Source organism: Salvelinus fontinalis, chromosome 17 (assembly GCF_029448725.1).
Source record: "Salvelinus fontinalis isolate EN_2023a chromosome 17, ASM2944872v1, whole genome shotgun sequence".
NCBI classification, from domain to species: Eukaryota; Metazoa; Chordata; class Actinopteri; order Salmoniformes; family Salmonidae; genus Salvelinus; species Salvelinus fontinalis.
Window position 1 is genome coordinate 8676094 of NC_074681.1, and position 26424 is coordinate 8702517.

Below are 26424 nucleotides of genomic sequence, written 5' to 3' on the forward strand. Positions count from 1 at the left end.
TCCAGAGTAGTGATGCTAGGCGGGCGGGCAGGAGCAGGCAGCGATCGGTTGAAGAGCATGCATTTGGTTTTACTTGTATTTAAGAGCAGTTGGAGGCCACGGAAGGAGAGTTGTATGGCATTGAAGCTCGTCTGGAGGTTAGTTACCACAGTGTCCAAAGAAGGGCCAGAAGTATACAGAATGGTGTCGTCTGCGTAGAGGTGGATCAGAGAATCACCAGCAGCAAGAGCAACATTATTGATATATACAGAGAAAAGAGTCGACCCGAGAATTGAACCTTGTGGAACCCCCATAGAGACTGCCAGAGGTCTGGACAACAGGCCCTCCGATTTGACACACTGAACTCTGTCTGAGAGGTAGTTGGTGAACCAGGCGAGGCAATCATTTGAGAAACCAAGGCTGTTGAGTCGGCCGATAAGAATGTGGTGATTGACAGAGTCGAAAGCCTTGGCCAGGTCGATGAAGACAGCTGCACAGGGTAGGATAGATATAGGTCTGTAGCAGTTTGGGTCTAGAGTGTCTCCCCCTTTGAAGAGGGGGTTGACCGCGGCAGCGTTCCAATCTTTGGGGATCTCAGACGATACGAAAGAGAGGTTGAACAGGCTAGTAATAGGGGTTGCAACATTTCGGCAGTTAATTTTAGAAAGAGAGGGTCCAGATTGTCTAGCCCAGCTGATTTGTAGGGGTCCAGGTTTTGTAGCTCTTTCAGAACATCAGATATCTGGATTTGGGTGAAGGTGAAATGGGGGAGGCTTGGGCAAGTTGCTGTGGGGAGAGCAGGGCTGTTGACCGGGGTAGGGGTAGCCAGGTGGAAAGCATGGCCAGCCGTAGAAAAATGTATATTGAAATTCTCGATTATCGTGTATTTATCGGTAGTGACAGTGTTTCCTAGCCTCAATGCAGTGGGCAGCTGGGAGGAGGTGCTCTTATTCTTCATGTACTTTACAGTGGAATTAGTGCTACAGGAAGCACATTTCTGTTTGAAAAAGCTTGCCTTAGCTTTACTAACTACCTGTGTATATTGGTTCCTAACTGCCTGTGTATTTTGGTTCCTAACTACCTGTGTATATTGGTTCCTAACTACCTGTGTATTTTGGTTCCTACCTGCCTGTGTATATTGGTTCCGAACTACCTGTGTATATTGGTTCCTAACTACCTGTGTATTTTGGTTCCTACCTGCCTGTGTATATTGGTTCCTACCTGCCTGTGTATATTGGTTCCTAACTGCCTGTTATTATTGGTTCCTAACTGCCTGTGTATATTGGTTCCTACCTGCCTGTGTATATTGGTTCCTAACTGCCTGTGTATATTGGTTCCTAACTGTCTGTTATTATTGGTTCCTAACTACCTGTGTATTTTGGTTCCTAACTACCTGTGTATATTGGTTCCTAACTACCTGTGTATATTGGTTCCTAACTACCTGTGTATATTGGTTCCTAACTACCCGTGTATATTGGTTCCTAACTACCTGTGTATATTGGTTCCTAACTGCCTGTGTATATTGGTTCCTAACTACCCGTGTATATTGGTTCCTAACTACCTGTGTATATTGGTTCCTAACTACCTGTGTATATTGGTTCCTAACTACCTGTGTATATTGGTTCCTAACTACCTGTGTATATTGGTTACTAACTGCCTGTGCATATTGGTTCCTAACTACCTGTGTATATTGGTTCCTAACTACCTGTGTATATTGGTTCCTAACTGCCTGTGTATATTGGTTCCAAACTACCCGTGTATATTGGTTCCTAACTACCTGTGTATATTGGTTCCTAACTACCTGTGTATATTGGTTCCTAACTACCCGTGTATATTGGTTCCTAACTACCTGTGTATATTGGTTCCTAACTACCTGTGTATATTGGTTCCTAACTACCTGTGTATATTGGTTCCTAACTACCTGTGTATATTGGTGCCTAACTGCCTGTGTATATTGGTTCCAAACTACCTGTGTATATTGGTTCCTAACTGCCTGTTATTATTGGTTCCTAACTACCTGTGTATATTGGTTCCTAACTACCTGTGTATATTGGTTCCTAACTGCCTGTTATTATTGGTTCCTAACTACCTGTGTATATTGGTTCCTAACTGCCTGTTATTATTGGTTCCTAACTACCTGTGTATATTGGTTCCTAACTACCTGTGTATATTGGTTCCTAACTACCTGTGTATATTGGTTCCTAACTGCCTGTTATTATTGGTTCCTAACTACCTGTGTATATTGGTTCCTAACTACCTGTTATTATTGGTTCCTAACTACCTGTGTATATTGGTTCCTAACTGCCTGTGTATTTTGGTTCCTAACTGCTTCTACATCTGCATTGCTTGCTGTTTGGGGTTTTAGGCTGGGTTTCTGTACAGCACTTTGAGATATCAGCTGATGTAAGAAGGGCTTTATAAATACATTTGATTGATTTTGATTTGATATTAACTGCCTGTGTATTTTGGCATAGGGTGCCTTTTGGGACACTACCTGTCTCTCTCTGAGTCTGCGTACCCTATTCCTTATGTAGTGCACTACTTTTGACCAGGGATCTATGGGGACATAGTGCACTAAATATGGCATAGGGTGCCATTTGGGACACTAGCTGTCTCTCTGAGAAACAGCTTTAATATGTTAAAAATATGTCCCTGTCTTCATGGGGCCAGTCAAACTGTCCCACCCTGATCTGTTTCCCCTGTCCTCATGGGGCCAGTCAAACTGTCCCATCCTGATCTGTTTCCCCTGTCCTCATGGGGCCAGTCAAACTGTCCCACCCTGATCTGTGTCCCCTGTCATGTGATTGTCTCCACCCCCCTCCAGGTGTCGTCCATCTTCCCCATTATCCCCTGTGTATTTATACCCGTGTTCTCTGTTTTTCCTGTTGCCAGTTCATTTTGTTTCGTCAAACCTACCAGCATTTTCCCCTCTATTCCTGTCTCTCGATTGTTCCTGTTTTCCCGGTTTTGACCTTTTTCTGCCTGACCCTGACCCTGACCCTGACCCTGAGCCTGACCCTGAGCCTGACCCTGAGCCTGCCTGCTGTCCTGTACCCTTGTCACACCTTTCTGGATTACTAACCTCTGCCTGCCCTCGACCTGCCTTTCACCCCTGTTGAATTAATAAACTGTTGTTAATTCGACATTGTCTGAAACGTGATACAAACCAAGATAGATATGTATCTTCTAGATGGACTAGGAGGGAGATTTCCTCACAGCAGTGCATCTTGGGAGAGGAGGGGAGAGGACGTGATGATAGCAGCCCAATGTCATCCGCCCTGATTGTCATTGTCACTAAATTATAAAGGATGTAATATCTATGTAATGCTACCTAATATACACTGTACAAAAACATTAGGAACACCTGCTCTTCCCATGACCTAGACTGACCAGGTGAATCCAGGTGAACGCTATGATCCCTTATTGATGTCACCTGTTAAATCCACTTCAATCAGTGTAGATGAAGGGGAGGACACAGATTAAAGAAGGATTTTTAAGCCTTGAGACAAATGAGACATGGATTGTGTGCCATTCAGAGGGTGAATGGGGTAAGACAAAATATGTAAGTGCCTTTGAACGAGGTATGGTCGTCGGTGCCAGGCGCACCAGGTTTGTGTCAAGAACTGCAACGCTGCTGGGTTTTTACGCTAAACAGTTTCCCGTGCGTATTAACATCCAGCCAACATGACACGACTGTGGAACACGGGCCAGCATCCCTGTAGGAAAGTTTTCTCTCAGACAGTCTCAAAGACCTTTCCTCAATCCTTTTCTATTTGACCAAAACCCAGTATGAAAAAAAGACACGGTAGTCAATATTGATGGATAAAAAGAGAGGGAGAGAGACTATGGAGGGCAGACAAGAGTATTTATAAACAATAGGAAAAGTAGAATTAACAGGAAACGACATCAAAAAGTGTTTCTGCTGCTGCTGTAGTTGTCGTACTCCTCTTCATCAGTAGCGTCTGTGACATTTTTTTTACCACTCCAGTTATATTCTACTTTTTAATTGCAAGTCTATTTACAATATCCCCATTACCCAGCTCTGTCTCACTTCCTGTTCCTGTCTGTGACTGTGCGAGTAATCATAACACTGGGTACGACCCCTAAATTGCACCCTAAACCCTATATAGTGCTGACTACTTTGGCCTTGGTCAAAAGTAGTGAACTATAAAGGAAATAGGGTGCGATTTAGGACTCACACCTAGTGTGAATGCTTAACACTTTAAACACACACTCGTTATGTGGAGGCCACAGTGACAACAGAACAGCAGTATGGTTACTGGGAAGTACACAGAGCTGTGAAAGAAGAACATGCAGAGAGAGAACAGAAGAAAGAAATGGAATAATTTAGTGACCCCCCTCCCCCCCCCCCCTTTGAATTAATTCATTAATTCCCAACTTGAGGAAAGGAAAAGAGACTCCTTCAAGTCGACGAGAATATATTTGTGGGGTTTTCAGATGAGCTGCATAATTTTTTTTAAATAATAATAAACTAGAATATCATTATTCCAGTGGAAGGATTGTCCTAAACATATGGAACATTCTTTTTCAAGATATATCTTTTTAAATTATTTTAGGAAAAGGGAAAAAAAACGAACAAATACAAAGTAAAATGATCAAGATGGTTCTGTTGGGTTAGTCTGCGGGGAACATGGCCCTGGTAAAATGGTTCTGATGGGTTAGTCTGAGGGTAACATGGCCCTGGTAAAATGGTTCTGATGGGTTAGTCTGTGGAGAACATGGCCCTGGTAAAATGGTTCTGTTGGGTTAGTCTGTGGAGAACGTGACCCTGGTAAAATGGTTCTGTTGGGTTCGTCTGTGGGGAACGTGGCCCTGGTAAAATGGTTCTGTTGGGTTCTTCTGGGGTCTCCTTTAGAACCTCCTCAGAGAACTTTTGGGAACCGCTACAGTAAACCTATTGTACGAGAGTGGTGACAGAGTGAGCGACGCGTGCAGAACAAGTTGGGCATGCAAATACTTACTCTGTCACAGTTGACATATCAAAACAGGACTCTATAAAGCATGTATAGTGACAAAGGCACTTCACAAGGAAGCAGCATTCACTGATGAGCATCATGCATACAACATACTAGCTGATGTTGGACCGATTCCCCAGATTAAGATTACAGATTTAAGATTACAGACTTAAAATTACAGATTTAAGATTACAGATTAAGATTACAGATTAAGATTACATATTAAGATTACAGATTTAAGATTACAGATTAAGATTACAGATTTAAGATTACAGATTAAGATTACAGATTAAGATTACAGATTTAAGATTACATATTTAAGATTACAGATTAAGATTACAGATTAAGATTACAGACTTAACATTACAGATTAAGATTACAGATTAAGATTACAGACTGCTTCTGGATTAAAAAACATAGTTAAATTCAGACTATTGAAAGTATTTTTCTTTTAGTCCTGGACTGGGTTTAAATCTGGGTCTGGGAACCCGGGCCCCATAGTGATGTAAAATATCTGATCGTATGTAACATTCAGAAGGTGTTTGGTTTTTGCTTCAAGGCAGGTTATGTCTAACTATGTCAGGTTATGTCTACCTATGTCAGGTTATGTCTACCTTTGTCAGGTTATGTCTACCTATGTCAGGTTATGTCTACCTATGTCAGGTTATGTCTACCTATGTCAGGTTATGTCTACCTATGTCAGGTTATGTCAGCTGCCATAAGGCTTGAAGATGTTTTTGGTCAAACTTGAACCAATTGGTATTTTTCCATGAGTATGTGTGCGTTTACAAATGCTTTACGAAAGCCTTATAAATGTTGGGTAACGTACTGTACATCTCAATGTCTTGAGAAAAGGGTCCCAAAAGGGTCCCCCCCCACCAACATTTTTTTAAATAAAACGTTTCACAGTCACATGTCCTAACGTGGGAATCCACCTTTTTTTGTTTGTTCCATTAAGTCAACCCACAGCAAGCACCACCGCCCTCATGTTGCCCTCCACAATGCAAACCAATTATATTCTCTACATATCTAAAATAAAATAAATCACAAATAACCCCAAAAAATATATAATCTTACCTCATTGATCTGATCCAAAGTTATACGTATAGATTGACGTAAGAAGGCATGGGAGTCGGAGAGAGATACAATACAATATATAAGTGTAATAAGATATAGAAAATATAGAAATATAGAAAATATAGAAATAATGAAAATATATAAAAGATAGAAAATATAGAAATATAGAAAATATAGAAAAGATAGAAATATAGAAAATATAGAAATAATGAAAATATATAAAAGATAGAAAATATAGAAATATATAAAATATAGAAAAGATAGAAATATAGAAAATATAGAAATATATAAAATATAGAAATATATAAAATATATAAAAGATAGAAATATATAAAATATATAAAATATAGAAAAGATAGAAATATAGAAAATATAGAAATATAGAAAATATAGAAAATATAGAAATATAGAAAATATAGAAAAGATAGAAATATAGAAAATATAGAAAATATAGAAATATAGAAAAGATAGAAATATAGAAAATATAGAAACTATATAAGTGAACAGTTTAGATAGATAGATGCACCTGGCCTACAAATCTCCTCACCCCCTAAAAGAAAAGTTAGAAAGGCATTTTCACCTGACAGAATGATATACGAATATGAATATGAAGACAGCATTGGAACCAAGAACACACTAATTAATCTTAGCCAAGAGACAATGTTGTCGTCCTCCACTCTCCCTTCCTGTCCGTCCTGTAGGTTTGAGGTAGAGTAAGATGAAAGTAGTGGGGGGGGGGGGGGGGGTCAATCAGTAACTCTCTGTCTGACTGTCTGATGGTAACAGCAGTAAGGTAGTGGGGGGGGTCAATCAGTAACTCTCTGTCTGACTGTCTGACGGTAACAGCAGTAAGGTAGTGGGGGGGGGGGGGTCAATCAGTAACTCCCTGTCTGACTGTCTGATGGTAACAGCAGTAAGGTAGTGGGGGGGGGGGGGGGGGTCAATCAGTAACTCTCTGTCTGACTGTCTGATGGTAACAGCAGTAAGGTAGTGGGGGGGTCAATCAGTAACTCTCTGTCTGACTGTCTGACGGTAACAGCAGTAAGGTAGTGGGGGGGGGGGGGGGTCAATCAGTAACTCTCTGTCTGACTGTCTGACGGTAACAGCAGTAAGGTAGTGGGGGGGGGGGGGGTCAATCAGTAACTCTCTGTCTGACTGTCTGATGGTAACAGCAGTAAGGTAGTGGGGGGGGGGGGGGGGTCAATCAGTAACTCTCTGTCTGACTGTCTGATGGTAACAGCAGTAAGGTAGGGGGGGGGGTCAATCAGTAACTCTCTGTCTGACTGTCTGATGGTAACAGCAGTAAGGTAGTGGGGGGGGGGGGGGGGGGGGGGGGGGTCAATCAGTAACTCTCTGTCTGACTGTCTGATGGTGACAGCAGTAAGGTAGTGGGGGGGGGGGGGGGGGGTCAATCAGTAACTCTCTGTCTGACTGTCTGATGGTAACAGCAGTAAGGTAGTGGGGGGGTCAATCAGTAACTCTCTGTCTGACTGTCTGGTGGTAACAGCAGTAAGGTAGTGGGGGGGGGGGGTCAATCAGTAACTCTCTGTCTGACTGTCTGATGGTAACAGCAGTAAGGTAGTGGGGGGGGGGGGGGGGGGTCAATCAGTAACTCTCTGTCTGACTGTTTGATGGTAACAGCAGTAAGGTAGTGGGGGGGGGGGGGTCAATCAGTAACTCTCTGTCTGACTGTTTGATGGTAACAGCAGTAAGGTAGTGGGGGGGTCAATCAGTAACTCTCTGTCTGACTGTCTGATGGTAACAGCAGTAAGGTAGTGGTGGGGGGGGGGGGGGGTCAATCAGTAACTCTCTGTCTGATGGTAACAGCAGTAAGGTAGTGGGGGGGGGGGGTGGTCAATCAGTAACTCTCTGTCTGACTGTCTGATGGTAACAGCAGTAAGGTAGTGGTGGGGGGGGGGGGTCAATCAGTAACTCTCTGTCTGATGGTAACAGCAGTAAGGTAGTGGTGGGGGGGGGGGGGGGGGGTCAATCAGTAACTCTCTGTCTGACTGTCTGATGGTAACAGCAGTAAGGTAGTGGGGGGGTCAATCAGTAACTCTCTGTCTGACTGTCTGATGGTAACAGCAGTAAGGTAGTGGGGGGGGGGGGGTCAATCAGTAACTCTCTGTCTGACTGTCTGATGGTAACAGCAGTAAGGTAGTGGGGGGGGGGGGGGGGGGTCAATCAGTAACTCTCTGTCTGACTGTCTGATGGTAACAGCAGTAAGGTAGTGGGGGGGGGGGGGGGGTCAATCAGTAACTCTCTGTCTGATGGTAACAGCAGTAAGGTAGTGGGGGGGGGGGGGGGTCAATCAGTAACTCTCTGTCTGATGGTGACAGCAGTAAGGTAGTGGGGGGGGGGGGGGGGTCAATCAGTAACTCTCTGTCTGACTGTCTGATAGTAACAGCAGTAAGGTAGTGGTGGGGGGGGTCAATCAGTAACTCTCTGTCTGACTGTCTGGTGGTAACAGCAGTAAGGTAGTGGGGGGGGGGGGGGGTCAATCAGTAACTCTCTGTCTGACTGTCTGACGGTAACAGCAGTAAGGTAGTGGGGGGGGGGGGGGGTCAATCAGTAACTCTCTGTCTGACTGTCTGATGGTAACAGCAGTAAGGTAGTGGGGGGGGGGGGGGGGGTCAATCAGTAACTCTCTGTCTGACTGTCTGATGGTAACAGCAGTAAGGTAGTGGGGGGGGGGGGGGGGGGGGTCAATCAGTAACTCTCTGTCTGACTGTCTGATAGTAACAGCAGTAAGGTAGTGGGGGGGGGGGGGGTGTCAATCAGTAACTCTCTGTCTGACTGTCTGATGGTAACAGCAGTAAGGTAGTGGGGGGGGGGGGGGGGGTCAATCAGTAACTCTCTGTCTGATGGTAACAGCAGTAAGGTAGTGGGGGGGGGGGGGGGGGGGGTCAATCAGTAACTCTCTGTCTGATGGTAACAGCAGTAAGGTAGTGGGGGGGGGGGGGGGTCAATCAGTAACTCTCTGTCTGATGGTAACAGCAGTAAGGTAGTGGGGGGGGGGGGGTCAATCAGTAACTCTCTCTCTCTGTCTCTCTCTGACTGTGTTTCTGTCGCTGTTCCTTGTGACTGACTCTGTGGAGCATCTCCATGCTGTAGATGACAGCAGATAGAATAGATAGACAGGACAGTAATGAGGGGCAAATCAGTCCGACTGTTGCAGTGCCTTGTGACTGACTCTGTGGCTGTCTCTGCTGCGTCTCCACAGTGCTGAGCTGGGACCCAAACACCTTTCATCCATAATGGATGGATCAGGCCCTCAGGGCAGCGAGATCCAGACTGAAACAGCTTCTATCGCCCCAGTCCCTAAACAGACTGCCTGCTGCAGGTTGGGAACTACGGAGGGAGGCTGACCCATAAAGGAACAGTCTGTTTGCTGCTGGTAGGGAGATACGGAGGGAGGCTGCCTCAGAAAAGAACATTCAGTTTGCTGCTGGTAGGGAGATACGGAGGGAGGCTGCCTCAGAAAAGAACATTCAGTTTGCTGCTGGTAGGGAGATACGGAGGGAGGCTGCCTCAGAAAAGAACATTCAGTTTGCTGCTGGTAGGGAGATACGGAGGGAGGCTGCCTCAGAAAAGAACATTCAGTTTGCTGCTGGTAGGGAGATACGGAGGGAGGCTGCCTCAGAAAAGAACAATCTGTTTGCTGCTGGTAGGGAGATACGGAGGGAGGCTGCCTCAGAAAAGAACAGTAGGGAGCAAGGGAAGGAAGGGAGGCTCAGGCTGTGTTATTTAACTGTCAGGGATTATAGTGAAATTGTTCTGGGGGAAAACAGGGAGTTAATTACTGATACATGTCTCCCACACAGAGAGAGAGAGGGGAAGGAAGGAGAGAGAGTAGAGAGAGAGGAGAGGGAGAGAAAGAGAGAGAGGAAGGAAGGAGAGAGAGGAAGAAAGGAGAGAGAGAGGGGAAGGAAGGAGAGAGAGGAGAGGGAGAGGAGAGGGAGAGAAAGAGAGAGAGGAAGGAGAGAGAGGAGAGAGAGAGAGGACAGAGAGAGAGAGAGAGAGAGAGAGAGAGAGAGAGAGAGAGAGAGAGAGAGAGAGAGAGAGAGAGAGAGAGAGAGAGAGAGAGAGAGAGAAACCACTGCTGCTTGTACCATCCATCCATCCTATCCCTGGGAGATGAGATGATAGAGGGGGACCATGGTGAGATAGGAACCATTGTAATGGTTCTAACACCACGTCATCACTCTGACTGCTAAGGGACAGAGACGCAGGATGGATCTCTGCCAGGCCCAGCCAGCCGCTGGCCTAATGACAGGAAATGGGAATGATGGTCCTTGCTCCTCGACTCGACGGAGGGGGAGAGATCTTTAGTTTGGGTGTCAGAGAGAGAGAGAGGCACGGTGTCAGAGTGACTGTCCGTCTGTGTCTGTGGTTAGCAGGAGGCTGTGGTGTGACCTACTGACGAGAGGGAGACAGTCACAGTGGGTTTTAATATGACTTGAATGAGTTAAACACCAAACTGAAGACGGTTTGGCACACAGTGTTAAACTCCCGAAGGCCTCCCGACGGACGTCACTGAGTGGTTCCACACACACACACACACACACACAGACACACACACACACAGAGTCTTGTACAGCTAACCTTGTGGGGACATACAATTCAGTCCCATTCAAAATCCTATTTTCCCTAACCCCTAACCCTAAACCTAACCCTAATCCTAACCCGTACTCTTACCCTAACCCTAACCCTAACCTTAACCCTAACCCTAACCCAAAAACCTAAACTTTATCCTAACCCTAAACCTAACCCTAGCTCCTAACCCTAACCCTACAACTAACCCTAGCTCCTAACCTTAATATTTAACTTAATTCTAACCCTAACACTAATTCTAACCTTAACCCTAAACCCCCTAGAAATAGCATTTGACCTTGTGGGGACTAACAAAATGTCCCCAGCTGGTCAATTTTTACTTTGTTTACTATTCTTGTAGGGACTTCTGGTCCCCACAAGAATAGTTAAACACGTCCACACACACACACACACACACACACACACACACACACACACACACACACACACACACACACACACACACACACACACACACACACACACACACACACACACACACACACACACACACACACGTGTGTGCTCGTGCCGACCAACAACCCAACGATACGCAACAAAACGACTGCAGAAGAGGCAGTCTACCGCCGAAAGGACCAGGATGAATCAACAAAACCATCTGCGACTGTGAACACACGGGAACAGGAAGTGGTCATCATTGTCCATCAGGGGAACTAAAGAGGAGCAGCTGGATGAACCAGCAATTCAAATTATAAATTCAGAAATTACATTCCAAATGGAACCCTAGTCCCTTTATAGTGCACTACTTCTGACCAAGACCCATAGGGCCTGTAGTGTACTACTTCTGACCAAGACCCATAGGGCCTGTAGTGTACTACTTCTGACCAAGACCCATAGGGCCTGTAGTGCACTACTTCTGACCAAGACCCATAGGGCCTGTAGTGTACTACTTCTGACCAAGACCCATAGGGCCTGTAGTGCACTACTTCTGACCAAGACCCATAGGGCCTGTAGTGCACTACTTCTGACCAAGACCCATAGGGCCTGTAGTGTACTACTTCTGACCAAGACCCATAGGGCCTGTAGTGCACTACTTCTGACCAAGACCCATAGGGCCTGTAGTGCACTACTTCTGACCAAGACCCATAGGGCCTGTAGTGCACTACTTCTGACCAAGACCCATAGGGCCTGTAGTGCACTACTTCTGACCAAGACCCATAGGGCCTGTAGTGTACTACTTCTGACCAAGACCCATAGGGCCTGTAGTGCACTACTTCTGACCAAGACCCATAGGGCCTGTAGTGCACTATAAAGGGACTAGGGTACCATTTGGATCTAATTTAAGCATTTAAAAAGAACCATGTATTGACAACTGTCAGTATGTATTGTCCATTTTTCTTGAATCTGATTTGTAGGAGTCAGTGAGTGTAGACTTCAGACAACAATGTAGGTGAAATGGAATTGATCTTGTCAGGTCAAGGTCAAAAGGTCAAAACGGGATGTGTCTCACCTCATACACATACAGTATCTTTTCACCTGTCCAATCATGGTTAGATCACTAACTACTTTTCAATGAAGGGAGGAAAGATGGATGGATACCAGTTTCAAAACAGAAAAAGGGGCCACGGGGATTCAGTTGAGAGGGGTCGAGGAGTCAGGGTCTATTTCTAAGAGTGGGTAGGTGAAAGTTGAAAGGTCAAGAGTTGTTTTTTGCCTGACTTCATACTCCAACTTGAATAAAGGACGACGGATACATTTTTTAAAAAGTATTGGAACGAGCTCACAGAGATTCAAGGAGAGGAGGTCAAAGGTCAAAAGTGATGTTCTATCTCACCTCGTACTCCTCCTTGAAGCCGTATCCCTCCGCACACTTCATCTGTGTGATGTGCTGCAGCAGGTCGGCTACTCGGATAGCAGGGTGGAGCTGGCCTGTCTGGTAGGGCGCGTCTACAGTCCCCTCTCTCTTTCTCAGGGAGTGGCCGTGAGACTGGACCAGGCTACTGGTGTCACTGCAGCTACTACCACCACCACCCATCGTCTGGCTCTCGTCTGGGCAGAGCAGACAGGCAGACAGGCAGGCAGACAGGCGGGCAGGCAGGCAGGCGGGCAGGCAGGCAGGCAGACAGGGGAGAGAAGGTACAGCAGGTCAGGATAGTGAGTGAACTCTTGATAACCCTTACGGGTGGTCATAAGGCCTAAATAATAGTGGTCATAAGGTCTACATAAAGCTGTCATATGGCCTAGATACTGCTGTCATACAGACCTAGATAATGTTGTCATACAGACCTAGATAATGCTGTCATAATGTCTAGATAATGCTGTCATACAGACCTAGATAATGTTGTCATACAGGCCTATATAATGCTACCATACAGACCTAGATAATGCTGTCGTAAGGCCTAGATAATGCTGTCGTAAGGCCTAGATAATGCTGTCATAAAACCTAGATAATGCTGTCACTAGGCCTAGATAATGTTGACATAATGCCTAGATAATGCTGTCATACAGACCTAGATAATGCTGTCATACGGCCTAGATAATGCTGTCGTACAAACCTAGATAATGCTGTCAAAAAAGCTTACATAATGCTGTCATGTGAGTCACATACTATAGGACCGGGAGTTTCCCCCTGACAAGGAGTAACTCCTGGCCCTAGGTATAATGGTAATAGATAGATATTGGCCAGGGTTCCAATATCCATACTAGCATACTACCACTTGAAGCAGGTAGGCTATCAGGTACATTCTAAGTGGTATGTTAGTGTGGATATTGGTGTATAGCCGTGACATGGTAGAGTTGCAGTATGAGTGAATGTGGTGAGGAGGAGGAAGGCTCAGCTCCAACTGTCAATCAACTGGAAACCATTGGGGTTGTGATTGGTCTAATTTTGTGACTACGCTGTGAGAAGAAGTAGTACCGAAGGTGCTCACTAATATAAATACATTAAAGAGGCGGTATTTTTTATTTTAATTTTTTCGTTTTGATACACCTCCCGAATCCAACCCCTCTCTCATATTGTGGCAGAATGAGGCAGCGATGCGATGAAGATGTCCGTGACATGAAGGATTTGGGCGACAGCAACAACAAAAAAAAACACAATGGCTGAGGAAAGCAGGCACTATCTGAAGCAACATTGCTCAATTACAACCAAACAAAAACAACTCAAAAAACAAGGAAGTGAGGATCTGGGAGATAAAACATGAAAATGCAGTGATGGCATCATGCTAGGCTAACGGCCTCAAAGGTGGAAACAAAGAGGTACGATACCATACAGATGGTAGTGAAATGCTAGCATGTCCACTGGCCATGCAATAATAATTAAAACAATAAGAATCATATTCAATGTAGCAGCTCTCTCACTGGTATCTGTGTGTTCCTGTGATACCACCTCCTTCCTCAAACCAAGACCAGGACCAGGGAGGGCTGGCGACTTACCATTTATGGGCACTTTTATATGGAGATACATAAAGAGGTTAGGTACGAGAACAGAGAGAGGGAAGAGAAAGAGAGGAAGAAGAGAGAAGAAGAGAAGGGGGTAAGCAACAAAACAGCATAAGCACCTTTACAGTCACCGGTAGTGTGTAGCGCTACTGTTAGTTAAGTCACAGTCACCGGTAGTGTGTAGCGCTACTGTTAGTTAAGTCACAGTCACCGGTAGTGTGTAGCGCTACTGTTAGTTAAGTCACAGTCACCGGTAGTGTGTAGAGCTACTGTTAGTTAAGTCACAGTCACCGGTAGTGTGTAGCGCTACTGTTAGTTAAGTCACAGTCACCGGTAGTGTGTAGAGCTACTGTTAGTTAAGTCACAGTCACCGGTAGTGTGTAGAGCTACTGTTAGTTAAGTCACAGTCACCGGTAGTGTGTAGAGCTACTGTTAGTTAAGTCACAGTCACCGGTAGTGTGTAGAGCTACTGTTAGTTAAGTCACAGTCACCGGTAGTGTGTAGAGCTACTGTTAGTTAAGTCACAGTCACCGGTAGTGTGTAGCGCTACTGTTAGTTAAGTCACAGTCACCGGTAGTGTGTAGCGCTACTGTTAGTTAAGTCACAGTCACCGGTAGTGTGTAGAGCTACTGTTAGTTAAGTCACAGTCACCGGTAGTGTGTAGAGCTACTGTTAGTTAAGTCACAGTCACCGGTAGTGTGTAGCGCTACTGTTAGTTAAGTCACAGTCACCGGTAGTGTGTAGAGCTACTGTTAGTTAAGTCACAGTCACCGGTAGTGTGTAGCGCTACTGTTAGTTAAGTCACAGTCACCGGTAGTGTGTAGAGCTACTGTTAGTTAAGTCACAGTCACCGGTAGTGTGTAGCGCTACTGTTAGTTAAGTCACAGTCACCGGTAGTGTGTAGAGCTACTGTTAGTTAAGTCACAGTCACCGGTAGTGTGTAGAGCTACTGTTAGTTAAGTCACAGTCACCGGTAGTGTGTAGCGCTACGGTTAGTTAAGTCACAGTCACCGGTAGTGTGTAGCGCTACTGTTAGTTAAGTCACAGTCACCGGTAGTGTGTAGCGCTACTGTTAGTTAAGTCACAGTCACCGGTAGTGTGTAGCGCTACTGTTAGTTAAGTCACAGTCACCGGTAGTGTGTAGAGCTACTGTTAGTTAAGTCACAGTCACCGGTAGTGTGTAGCGCTACTGTTAGTTAAGTCACAGTCACCGGTAGTGTGTAGCGCTACTGTTAGTTAAGTCACAGTCACCGGTAGTGTGTAGAGCTACTGTTAGTTAAGTCACAGTCACCGGTAGTGTGTAGAGCTACTGTTAGTTAAGTCACAGTCACCGGTAGTGTGTAGAGCTACTGTTAGTTAAGTCACAGTCACCGGTAGTGTGTAGAGCTACGGTTAGTTAAGTCACAGTCACCGGTAGTGTGTAGCGCTACTGTTAGTTAAGTCACAGTCACCGGTAGTGTGTAGCGCTACTGTTAGTTAAGTCACAGTCACCGGTAGTGTGTAGCGCTACTGTTAGTTAAGTCACAGTCACCGGTAGTGTGTAGCGCTACTGTTAGTTAAGTCACAGTCACCGGTAGTGTGTAGAGCTACTGTTAGTTAAGTCACAGTCACCGGTAGTGTGTAGAGCTACTGTTAGTTAAGTCACAGTCACCGGTAGTGTGTAGAGCTACTGTTAGTTAAGTCACAGTCACCGGTAGTGTGTAGCGCTACTGTTAGTTAAGTCACAGTCACCGGTAGTGTGTAGAGCTACTGTTAGTTAAGTCACAGTCACCGGTAGTGTGTAGAGCTACGGTTAGTTAAGTCACAGTCACCGGTAGTGTGTAGCGCTACTGTTAGTTAAGTCACAGTCACCGGTAGTGTGTAGAGCTACTGTTAGTTAAGTCACAGTCACCGGTAGTGTGTAGAGCTACTGTTAGTTAAGTCACAGCCTTCTGCTGTTTAATCAGTAAGGCCTGGTCAAAGAAAAGCCTATTCTGCTGTTTTTGTTGAGAAATTTATGGCAGGCCATTTCAACAGGGCAAGACATACTTAAAATACAAAGCAGAAACAGAATGGCTTCCAAGGGGACAGAAGGGCTTTCAAGGGGACAGAAGGGCTTTCAAGGGGACGGAATGGATTTCAAGGGAACGGAATGGATTTCAAGGGGACAGAAGGGCTTTCAAGGGAACGGAATGGATTTCAAGGGAACGGAATGGATTTCAAGGGGACGGAATGGATTTTAAGGGAACGGAATGGATTTCAAGGGGACGGAATGGATTTTAAGGGGACAGAATGGCTTTCAAGGGAACAGAAGGGCTTTCAAGTGGACAAAATGGCTTTCAAGGGGACAGAATGACTTTAAGGGAACAGGATGGCTTCCAAGGGAACAGAATGGATTTTAAGGGGACAGAATGGCTTTCAAGGGGACATAATGGATTTCAAGGGAACGGAATGGATTTTAAGGGGACAGAATTGATTTCAAGTGGACAGAATGGATTCCAAGGGGACAGAATGGATTCCAAGGGGACAGAATGGATTCCAAGGGGACAGAATGGATTCCAAGGGGACAGAAAGGGAATGCTAAAAAATATATTTCTTATTGGCCTCACTCCTGAAATTAAATAGTTTAAAAAAAATATTTAAATATTAGTGATTCTAATTTTCAAATAATTTAAAGACACATGTTTATCATGTGTTGAATACATTTAGGGTTGACATGATACAAAATAAAGTCTGCGATGAAATGAACAAGATGATATGTGGTGTTTGTACTAATCACTCACATTAAATGATAATCAACTCCCAATAAGCTAACTCAAACTGTCACTCCTAAAAACAGATAACCATTTCCAGCCAGCCTGCCTTGCCTGGCTCTCAACCAGCTAACGCTAATGGCTACATGCTTCATTACTTCTAAAGCTAACGCTAACTGTCAACACGGTTACCATGACAGGCATTATCTTGACTTCATGGTAGAATCAGGCTAGAATCAGCCTTAAAAGTGGCATTGTGGAGGTTGAGTAGTAATGTTTTTTATGCTTCACTTGAGATATGTGGTAAACATCGAAAAACTGCAACAAACCGTGTTGTGTCGCTTATTTGTGTGTGTCCTTGTTGCCTCAAGTCGTTCATTACCACTACTGCCCCACATATAATTGTTGTTATTATCATGTTTTCCCCAAAAGCTATAGCTAGTCAAAAAGTGCTCTACTTTTCTAGATGGTGCAGTTCAGTGTGTAGGCCTATACTTCAGGCGTTTCTCACACCCCCCCCCCCCCCCTCCCTCCATCCCTCTTTCAACAAAGGCTACTAATAATTAAAGAGAAAACTAAATGGTTTTATTATTCTATTTTATCATGGAAGAGGAGGAAAAAACAGAAGAGTGCATGGCGGCAAAACAACAACACCAAGTAGGTCACTAGCTCTAGCTATCAGAGCAGTCAGCCAACAGCTAGCTTTCAGAGCGGTTAGCTATCGGAGCGGTTAGCCAACATCTAGCTATCAGAGCAGTCAGCCAACAGCTAGCTTTCAGAGCGGTTAGCTATCGGAGCGGTTAACCAACATCTAGCTATCAGAGCAGTCAGCCAACAGCTAGCTTTCAGAGCGGTTAGCCAAAAGCTAGCTATCAGAGCAGTTACCCAACATCTAGCTATCAGAGCGGTTAGCCAACAGCTAGCTTTCAGAGTGGTTAGCTATCAGAGCGGTTAGCCAACAGCTAGCTATCAGAGCGGTTAGCCAACAGCTAGCTATCAGAGCGGTTAGCCAACATCTAGCTATCAGAACTGTTAGCCAACAGCTAGCTATCAGAGCGGTTAGCCAACAGCTAGCTATCAGAGCGGTTAGCCAACAGCTAGCTATCAGAGCGGTTAGCCAACAGCTAGCTATCAGAGCAGTCAGCCAACAGCTAGCTTTCAGAGCGGTTAGCCAACAGCAGGCAGGGAGAGATATTACATAGAATAACAGGATTGATGTTGGGAGGTGGAGGGTGGTAATGTGACGAGAGGAACGGGGGGAGGTAGGTAGATATGAATTGCATCTTAAATGTTTAAATGCTTAAACGACACTAACAAACTCCTGTGTAAGACAAGTTTCTATGTATCTATCTTTTCTATTTCCATGTGTGGTTGAGTGTATGAGGTATTGTGTGTAGGCCAGGAAAAAGTCAGTACATTCTGAACTATGTGGTTGACCTCTCTGCTTATATATGTGGTTGACCTCTCTGTTTATATATGTGGTTGACCTCTCTGTTTATATACGTGGTGGACCTCTCTGTTTATATACGTGGTTGACCTCTCTGTTTATATATGTGGTTGACCTCTCTGTTTATATATGTGGTTGACCTCTCTGTTTATATATGTGGTTGATCTCTCTGTTTATATACGTGGTTGACCTCTCTGTTTAAAAATGTGGTTGACCTCTCTGTTTATATAAGTGTACTAGAGTGATTGTACAAGTAACTGTAGTAACAGTGGCCATGGCGATAGGTTACCTACACAACCCCCCACATCCTGTCCACATGTCTAACCATGCATATGAGAGGTAATATATGTTACGCCGGTGACATCATATGCATAGTATATGTGACATCACACACACGGCACACGCAATGCGGATGGGAGTGAAGCCAGCCTCAGCCCAAGGGAAACCAAGAGATATACAGGGAGGAGGAGGAGGAGGAAGATCAGGAAGATGAAGAGGAGGAAGAAGATGAAGGAAAAGAGGAAGGCAAGGAGGTGAAAGAGAAGGAAGATGAGGAAGGGAAAGAAGAGGAAGGGAACGCGGAGGAAAAGGAGGAACGGAATGTGGAGGAAGATGAGTAAGGGAAAGAAGAGAAAGAGTAGGAAGAGGAGGAAGGGAACAAGGAGGAAGAGGAGGAAGGGAAAGAGGATGACAGGAAAGAGAAGGAAGAGGAGGGGATAGAGGAGGTTGAGGAGGAAAGGAAAGAGAAGGAAAAGGAGGAAGAGGATGACGAAGATGGAGAGGAGGGGAGGGAGAGGAGGGGGAAGCAGCAGGCAGGTATGGAAGATGATTTTCAGTAACAGAGCTGACCAAAACCTAAAGGGGACACAGTCTCTTTTTCATATATATATATATACACACACACTACCTTTCAAAAGTTTGGGGTCACTTGGAAATGTCTTTGTTTTTGAAAGAAAAGCTAGGTTTTTTGTACATTAAAATAACATCAAATTGATCAGAAATACAGTGTAGACATTGTTAATGTTTTACATGTCTATTGTTGCTTGTTGGAACACAAGAGTGATGTTTGCTGATAATGGGCCACTGTACGCCTATGTAGATATTCCATAAAAAAATCTGCCATTTCAAGCAACAATAGTCATTAACAACATTAACAATGTCTACACTGTATTTCTGATCAATTTGATGTTATTTTAAACATACAAAAAAATATGCTTTTCTTTCAAAAACAAAGACATTTCTAAGTGACCCCTAACTTTTGAACGGTAGTGTATATATATATTTTTTTATAAAGGCTTAAAAGATAAGCAAGTTAAATGGCAAATTCCATAATAAAACTCACAGCAGAAATGGGCATAGTGGTAAAAGAAGATTTGTCTCACCTAAGATAGCAGTTGGCACAAAGGGATCTGGTCATAACCCCAAAACAAGTGCAGAGATTGGAGGAAGAGGAAGAGAGAAGAGAACATAGCAGTAAATAAAATAATAGGAGATAAGGAGAAGAACTAAAGCGCAGAGCACAGTGAATGTGATTATAGACCGAGGCTAGAAGAAGAATAGACAGAAGAATACAGGCTTATAGCCGAAGACATCACAACTATTACATCTCACACAAAGAGACACTGTGGACTGTTGATACGGAACGGCACAATTATAGCTAGTACCTTCATACAGAGTATGTTTACTACAACTATAGCTAGTACCTTCATACAGAGTATGTTTACTACAATTATAGCTAGTACCTTCATACAGAGTATGTTTACTACAACTATAGCTAGTACCTTCATACAGAGTATGTTTACTACAACTATAGCTAGTACCTTCACAAAGAGTATGTTAACTACAATTATAGCTAGTACCTTCATACAGAGTATGTTTACTACAATTATAGCTAGTACCTTCATACAGAGTATGTTTACTACAATTATTGATACCACAACCACCTAGGTTTAAAGGTTAGAATAACAAACACTCTTGTCAGCAAGGATGCCAAAAAACAGCTAATAACTAGGTACTATTTTCCAACCATTGCCTTGTACTCTCTACTACCTACCGTGGGTATAATATATAGTAACAGAATGGTGTGTGTGTAAAGTGTTTACCTGGGTAGTAGGACTTGGGGAGTGTTGAGCTGAGAGTATTAGACTTATTCAGGGTGAAAGAGGAGGGGGACGACGCAGCTAGAGAAAGAACATAAACAATCATCAATTACGTAGTTATAGAATCTCAACATAATCATTGAACATGAACATTACTTATTTGAATCATATAATCTTAGTAATTTAGTAGGAACTTAGTGTAGAAGTTTAGGACCAACACCATCTAGGACCAACACCATGTCATCTAGTACCAACACCATCTAGGACCAACACCATGTCATCTAGTACCAACACCATCTAGGACCAACACCATCTAGGACCAACACCATCTAGGACCAACACCATCTAGTACCAACACCATCTAGGACCAACACCATCTAGTACCAACACCATCTAGGACCAACACCATCTAGGACCAACACCATCTAGGACCAACACCATCTAGGACCAACACCATCTGGGACCAACACCATCTAGGACCAACACCATCTAGGACCAACACCATCTGGGACCAACACCATGTCATCTAGGACCAACACCATCTAGTACCAACACCATCTAGTACCAACACCATCTAGGACCAACACCATCTGGGACCAACACCATCTAGGACCAACACCATGTCATCTAGGACCAACACCATCTAGGACCAACACCATCTAGTACCAACACCATCTAGGACCAACACCATCTAGGACCAACACCATCTAGGACCAACACCATCTAGGACCAACACCATCTAGGACCAACACCATCTGGGACCAACACCATCTAGGACCAACACCATGTCATCTAGGACCAACACCATCTAGGACCAACACCATGTCATCTAGGACCAACACTATCTAGTACCAACACCATCTAGGACCAACACCATCTGGGACCAACACCATCTAGGACCAACGCCATCTAGGACCAACACCATCTAGTACCAACACCATCTAGGACCAACACCATCTAGGACCAACACCATTTAGTACCAACACCATCTAGGACCAACACCATCTAGGACCAACACCATGTCATCTAGGACCAACACCATGTCATCTAGGACCAACACCATCTAGGACCAACACCATGTAGGACCAACACCATCTAGGACCAACACTATCTAGGACCAACACCATCTAGGACCAACGCCATCTAGGACCAACACCATGTCATCTAGGACCAACACCATCTAGGACCAACACCATCTAGGACCAACACCATCTAGGACCAACACCATCTAGTACCAACACCATCTAGGACCAACACCATGTAGGACCAACACCATCTAGGACCAACACCATCTAGGACCAACACCATCTAGGACCAACACCATATGGGACCAACACTATCTAGGACCAACACTATCTAGGACCAACACCATCTAGGACCAACACCATGTAGGACCAACACCATCTAGGACCAACACCATCTAGGACCAACACCATCTAGGACCAACACCATCTAGGACCAACACCATATAGGACCAACACCATCTAGGACCAACACCATCTAGTACCAACACCATCTAGGACCAACACCATCTGGGACCAAGACCATGTCATCTAGTACCAACACCATCTAGGACCAACACCATCTAGGACCAACACCATCTAGGACCAACACCATCTAGGACCAACACCATTTAGTACCAACACCATCTAGTACCAACACCATCTAGGACCAACACCATCTAGGACCAACACCATCTAGGACCAACACCATCTAGGACCAACACCATCTAGGACCAACACCATCTAGTACCAACACCATCTAGGACCAACACCATCTAGGACCAACACCATCTAGGACCAACACCATCTAGGACCAACACCATCTAGTACCAACACCATCTAGGACCAACGCCATCTAGAACCAACACCATCTAGGACCAACACCATCTAGGACCAACACCATCTAGGACCAACGCCATCTGGGACCAACACCATCTAGGACCAACACCATCTAGGACCAACGCCATCTAGGACCAACACCATCTAGGACCAACGCCATGTCATCTGGGACCAACACCACCTAGGACCAACACCATCTAGGACCAACACCATCTAGGACCAACACCATCTAGGACCAACACCATCTAGTACCAACACCATCTAGGACCAACACCATCTAGGACCAACACCATGTCATCTAGGACCAACACCATCTAGGACCAACACCATCTAGGACCAACACCATCTAGTACCAACACCATCTAGGACCAACACCATCTAGGACCAACACCATCTAGGACCAACGCCATCTAGGACCAACACCATCTAGGACCAACGCCATGTCATCTGGGACCAACACCATCTAGGACCAACACCATCTAGGACCAACACCATCTAGTACCAACACCATCTAGTACCAACGCCATGTCATCTGGGACCAACACCACCTAGGACCAACACCATCTAGGACCAACACCATCTAGGACCAACACCATCTAGGACCAACACCATCTAGGACCAACACCATCTAGGACCAACACCATCTAGGACCAACACCATCTAGGACCAACACCATGTCATCTAGTACCAACACCATCTAGGACCAACACCATCTAGGACCAACACCATCTGGGACCAACACCATCTAGGACCAACACCATCTAGGACCAACACCATCTAGTACCAACACCATCTAGTACCAACACCATCTAGGACCAACACCATCTAGGACCAACACCATCTAGGACCAACACCATCTAGGACCAACACCATCTAGTACCAACACCATGTCATCTAGGACCAACACCATCTAGGACCAACACCATCTAGTACCAACACCATCTAGTACCAACACCATCTAGGACCAACACCATATAGGACCAACACCATCTAGGACCAACACCATCTAGGACCAACACCATCTAGGACCAACACCATCTAGGACCAACACCATCTAGGACCAACACCATGTCATCTAGGACCAACACCATCTAGAACCAACACCATCTAGGACCAACACCATATAGGACCAACACCATGTCATCTAGGACCAACACCATCTAGGACCAACACCATCTAGGACCAACACCATCTAGGACCAACACCATGTCATCTAGGACCAACACCATCTAGAACCAACACCATCTAGGACCAACACCATGTAGGACCAACACCATCTAGGACCAACACCATCTAGGACCAACACCATCTAGGACCAACACCATCTAGGACCAACACCATGTCATCTAGGACCAACACCATCTAGGACCAACACCATGTCATCTAGGACCAACACCATCTAGGACCAACACCATCTAGGACCAACACCATCTAGGACCAACACCATCTAGGACCAACACCATCTAGGACCAACACCATGTCATCTAGGACCAACACCATGTTATCTAGGACCAACACCATCTAGGACCAACACCATGTCATCTAGGACCAACACCATGTTATCTAGGACCAACACCATCTAGGACCAACACCATCTGGGACCAACACCATGTCATCTAGGACCAACACCATCTAGGACCAACACCATCTAGGAACAAAACCATCTAGGACCAACACCATCTAGTACCAACACCATGTCATCTAGGACCAACACCATGTCATCTAGGACCAACACCATCTAGGACCAACACCATCTAGGACCAACACCATCTAGAACCAACACCATGTCATCTAGGACCAACACCATCTAGAACCAACACCATGTCATCTAGGACCAACACCATCTAGGACCAACACCATCTAGTACCAACACCATCTAGGACCAACACCATGTCATCTAGGACCAACACCATCTAGGACCAACACCATCTAGGACCAACACCATCTAGGACCAACACCATCTAGAACCAACACCATCTAGGACCAACACCATATAGGACCAACACCATGTCATCTAGGACCAACACCATCTAGGACCAACACCATCTAGGACCAACACCATCTAGGACCAACACCGTCTAGGACCAACGCCATCTAGGACCAACACCATCTAGGACCAACACCATCTAGGACCAACACCATCTAGGACCAACACCATCTAGGACCAACACCATCTAGGACCAACACCATGTCATCTAGGACCAACACCATCTAGGACCAACACCATCTAGGACCAACACCATCTAGGACCAACACCATCTAGGACCAACACCATCTAGGACCAACACCATCTAGGACCAACACCATCTGGGACCAACACCATCTAGGACCAACACCATCTAGGACCAACACCATCTAGGACCAACACCATCTAGGACCAACACCATCTAGGACCAACACCATCTAGGACCAACACCATTTAGTACCAACACCATCTAGGACCAACACCATCTAGGACCAACACCATCTAGGACCAACACCATCTAGGACCAACACCATCTAGGACCAACACCATCTAGGACCAACACCATTTAGTACCAACACCATCTAGGACCAACACCATCTAGGACCAACACCATCTAGGACCAACACCATTTAGGACCAACACCATCTAGGACCAACACCATCTAGGACCAACACCATCTAGGACCAACACCATCTGGGACCAACACCATCTAGGACCAACACCATGTCATCTAGGACCAACACCATCTAGGACCAACACCATCTAGGACCAACACCATCTAGTACCAACACCATGTCATCTAGGACCAACACCATGTCATCTAGGACCAACACCATCTAGGACCAACACCATTTAGTACCAACACCATCTAGGACCAACACCATCTAGGACCAACACCATGTCATCTAGGACCAACACCATGTCATCTAGGACCAACACCATCTAGGACCAACACCATCTAGGACCAACACCATGTCATCTAGGACCAACACCATGTTATCTAGGACCAACACCATCTAGGACCAACACCATCTGGGACCAACACCATGTCATCTAGGACCAACACCATCTAGGACCAACACCATCTAGGAACAAAACCATCTAGGACCAACACCATCTAGTACCAACACCATGTCATCTAGGACCAACACCATCTAGGACCAACACCATCTAGGACCAACACCATCTAGGACCAACACCATCTAGAACCAACACCATGTCATCTAGGACCAACACCATCTAGAACCAACACCATGTCATCTAGGACCAACACCATCTAGGACCAACACCATCTAGTACCAACACCATCTAGGACCAACACCATGTCATCTAGGACCAACACCATCTAGGACCAACACCATCTAGGACCAACACCATCTAGGACCAACACCATCTAGAACCAACACCATCTAGGACCAACACCATATAGGACCAACACCATGTCATCTAGGACCAACACCATCTAGGACCAACACCATCTAGGACCAACACCATCTAGGACCAACACCGTCTAGGACCAACGCCATCTAGGACCAACACCATCTAGGACCAACACCATCTAGGACCAACACCATCTAGGACCAACACCATCTAGGACCAACACCATCTAGGACCAACACCATCTAGGACCAACACCATGTCATCTAGGACCAACACCATGTCATCTAGGACCAACACCATCTAGGACCAACACCATCTAGGACCAACACCATCTAGGACCAACACCATCTAGGACCAACACCATCTAGGACCAACACCATCTAGGACCAACACCATCTGGGACCAACACCATCTAGGACCAACACCATCTAGGACCAACACCATCTAGGACCAACACCATCTAGGACCAACACCATCTAGGACCAACACCATCTAGGACCAACACCATTTAGTACCAACACCATCTAGGACCAACACCATCTAGGACCAACACCATCTAGGACCAACACCATCTAGGACCAACACCATCTAGGACCAACACCATCTAGGACCAACACCATCTAGGACCAACACCATTTAGTACCAACACCATCTAGGACCAACACCATCTAGGACCAACACCATCTAGGACCAACACCATTTAGGACCAACACCATCTAGGACCAACATCATCTAGGACCAACACCATCTAGGACCAACACCATCTGGGACCAACACCATCTAGGACCAACACCATGTCATCTAGGACCAACACCATCTAGGACCAACACCATCTAGGACCAACACCATCTAGTACCAACACCATGTCATCTAGGACCAACACCATGTCATCTAGGACCAACACCATCTAGGACCAACACCATTTAGTACCA

General features: G+C 45.3%; 1 protein-coding gene across 1 annotated transcript in view; it reads right to left on the bottom strand.

The window, feature by feature from the left end:
- The window catches only part of LOC129813672 (receptor-type tyrosine-protein phosphatase mu-like), a 652787-nt gene that overhangs the window by 116942 nt on the left and 509421 nt on the right, over positions 1-26424 (bottom strand). The window contains exons 19-22 of the mRNA XM_055866071.1: positions 20309-20386; positions 19589-19615; positions 13947-14033; positions 12421-12635 (exon numbers count right to left, since the gene is read on the bottom strand). Of these exons, the coding sequence (XP_055722046.1) occupies positions 12421-12635; positions 13947-14033; positions 19589-19615; positions 20309-20386 (407 nt within the window). The remainder of the gene's footprint in view (positions 1-12420; positions 12636-13946; positions 14034-19588; positions 19616-20308; positions 20387-26424) is intronic.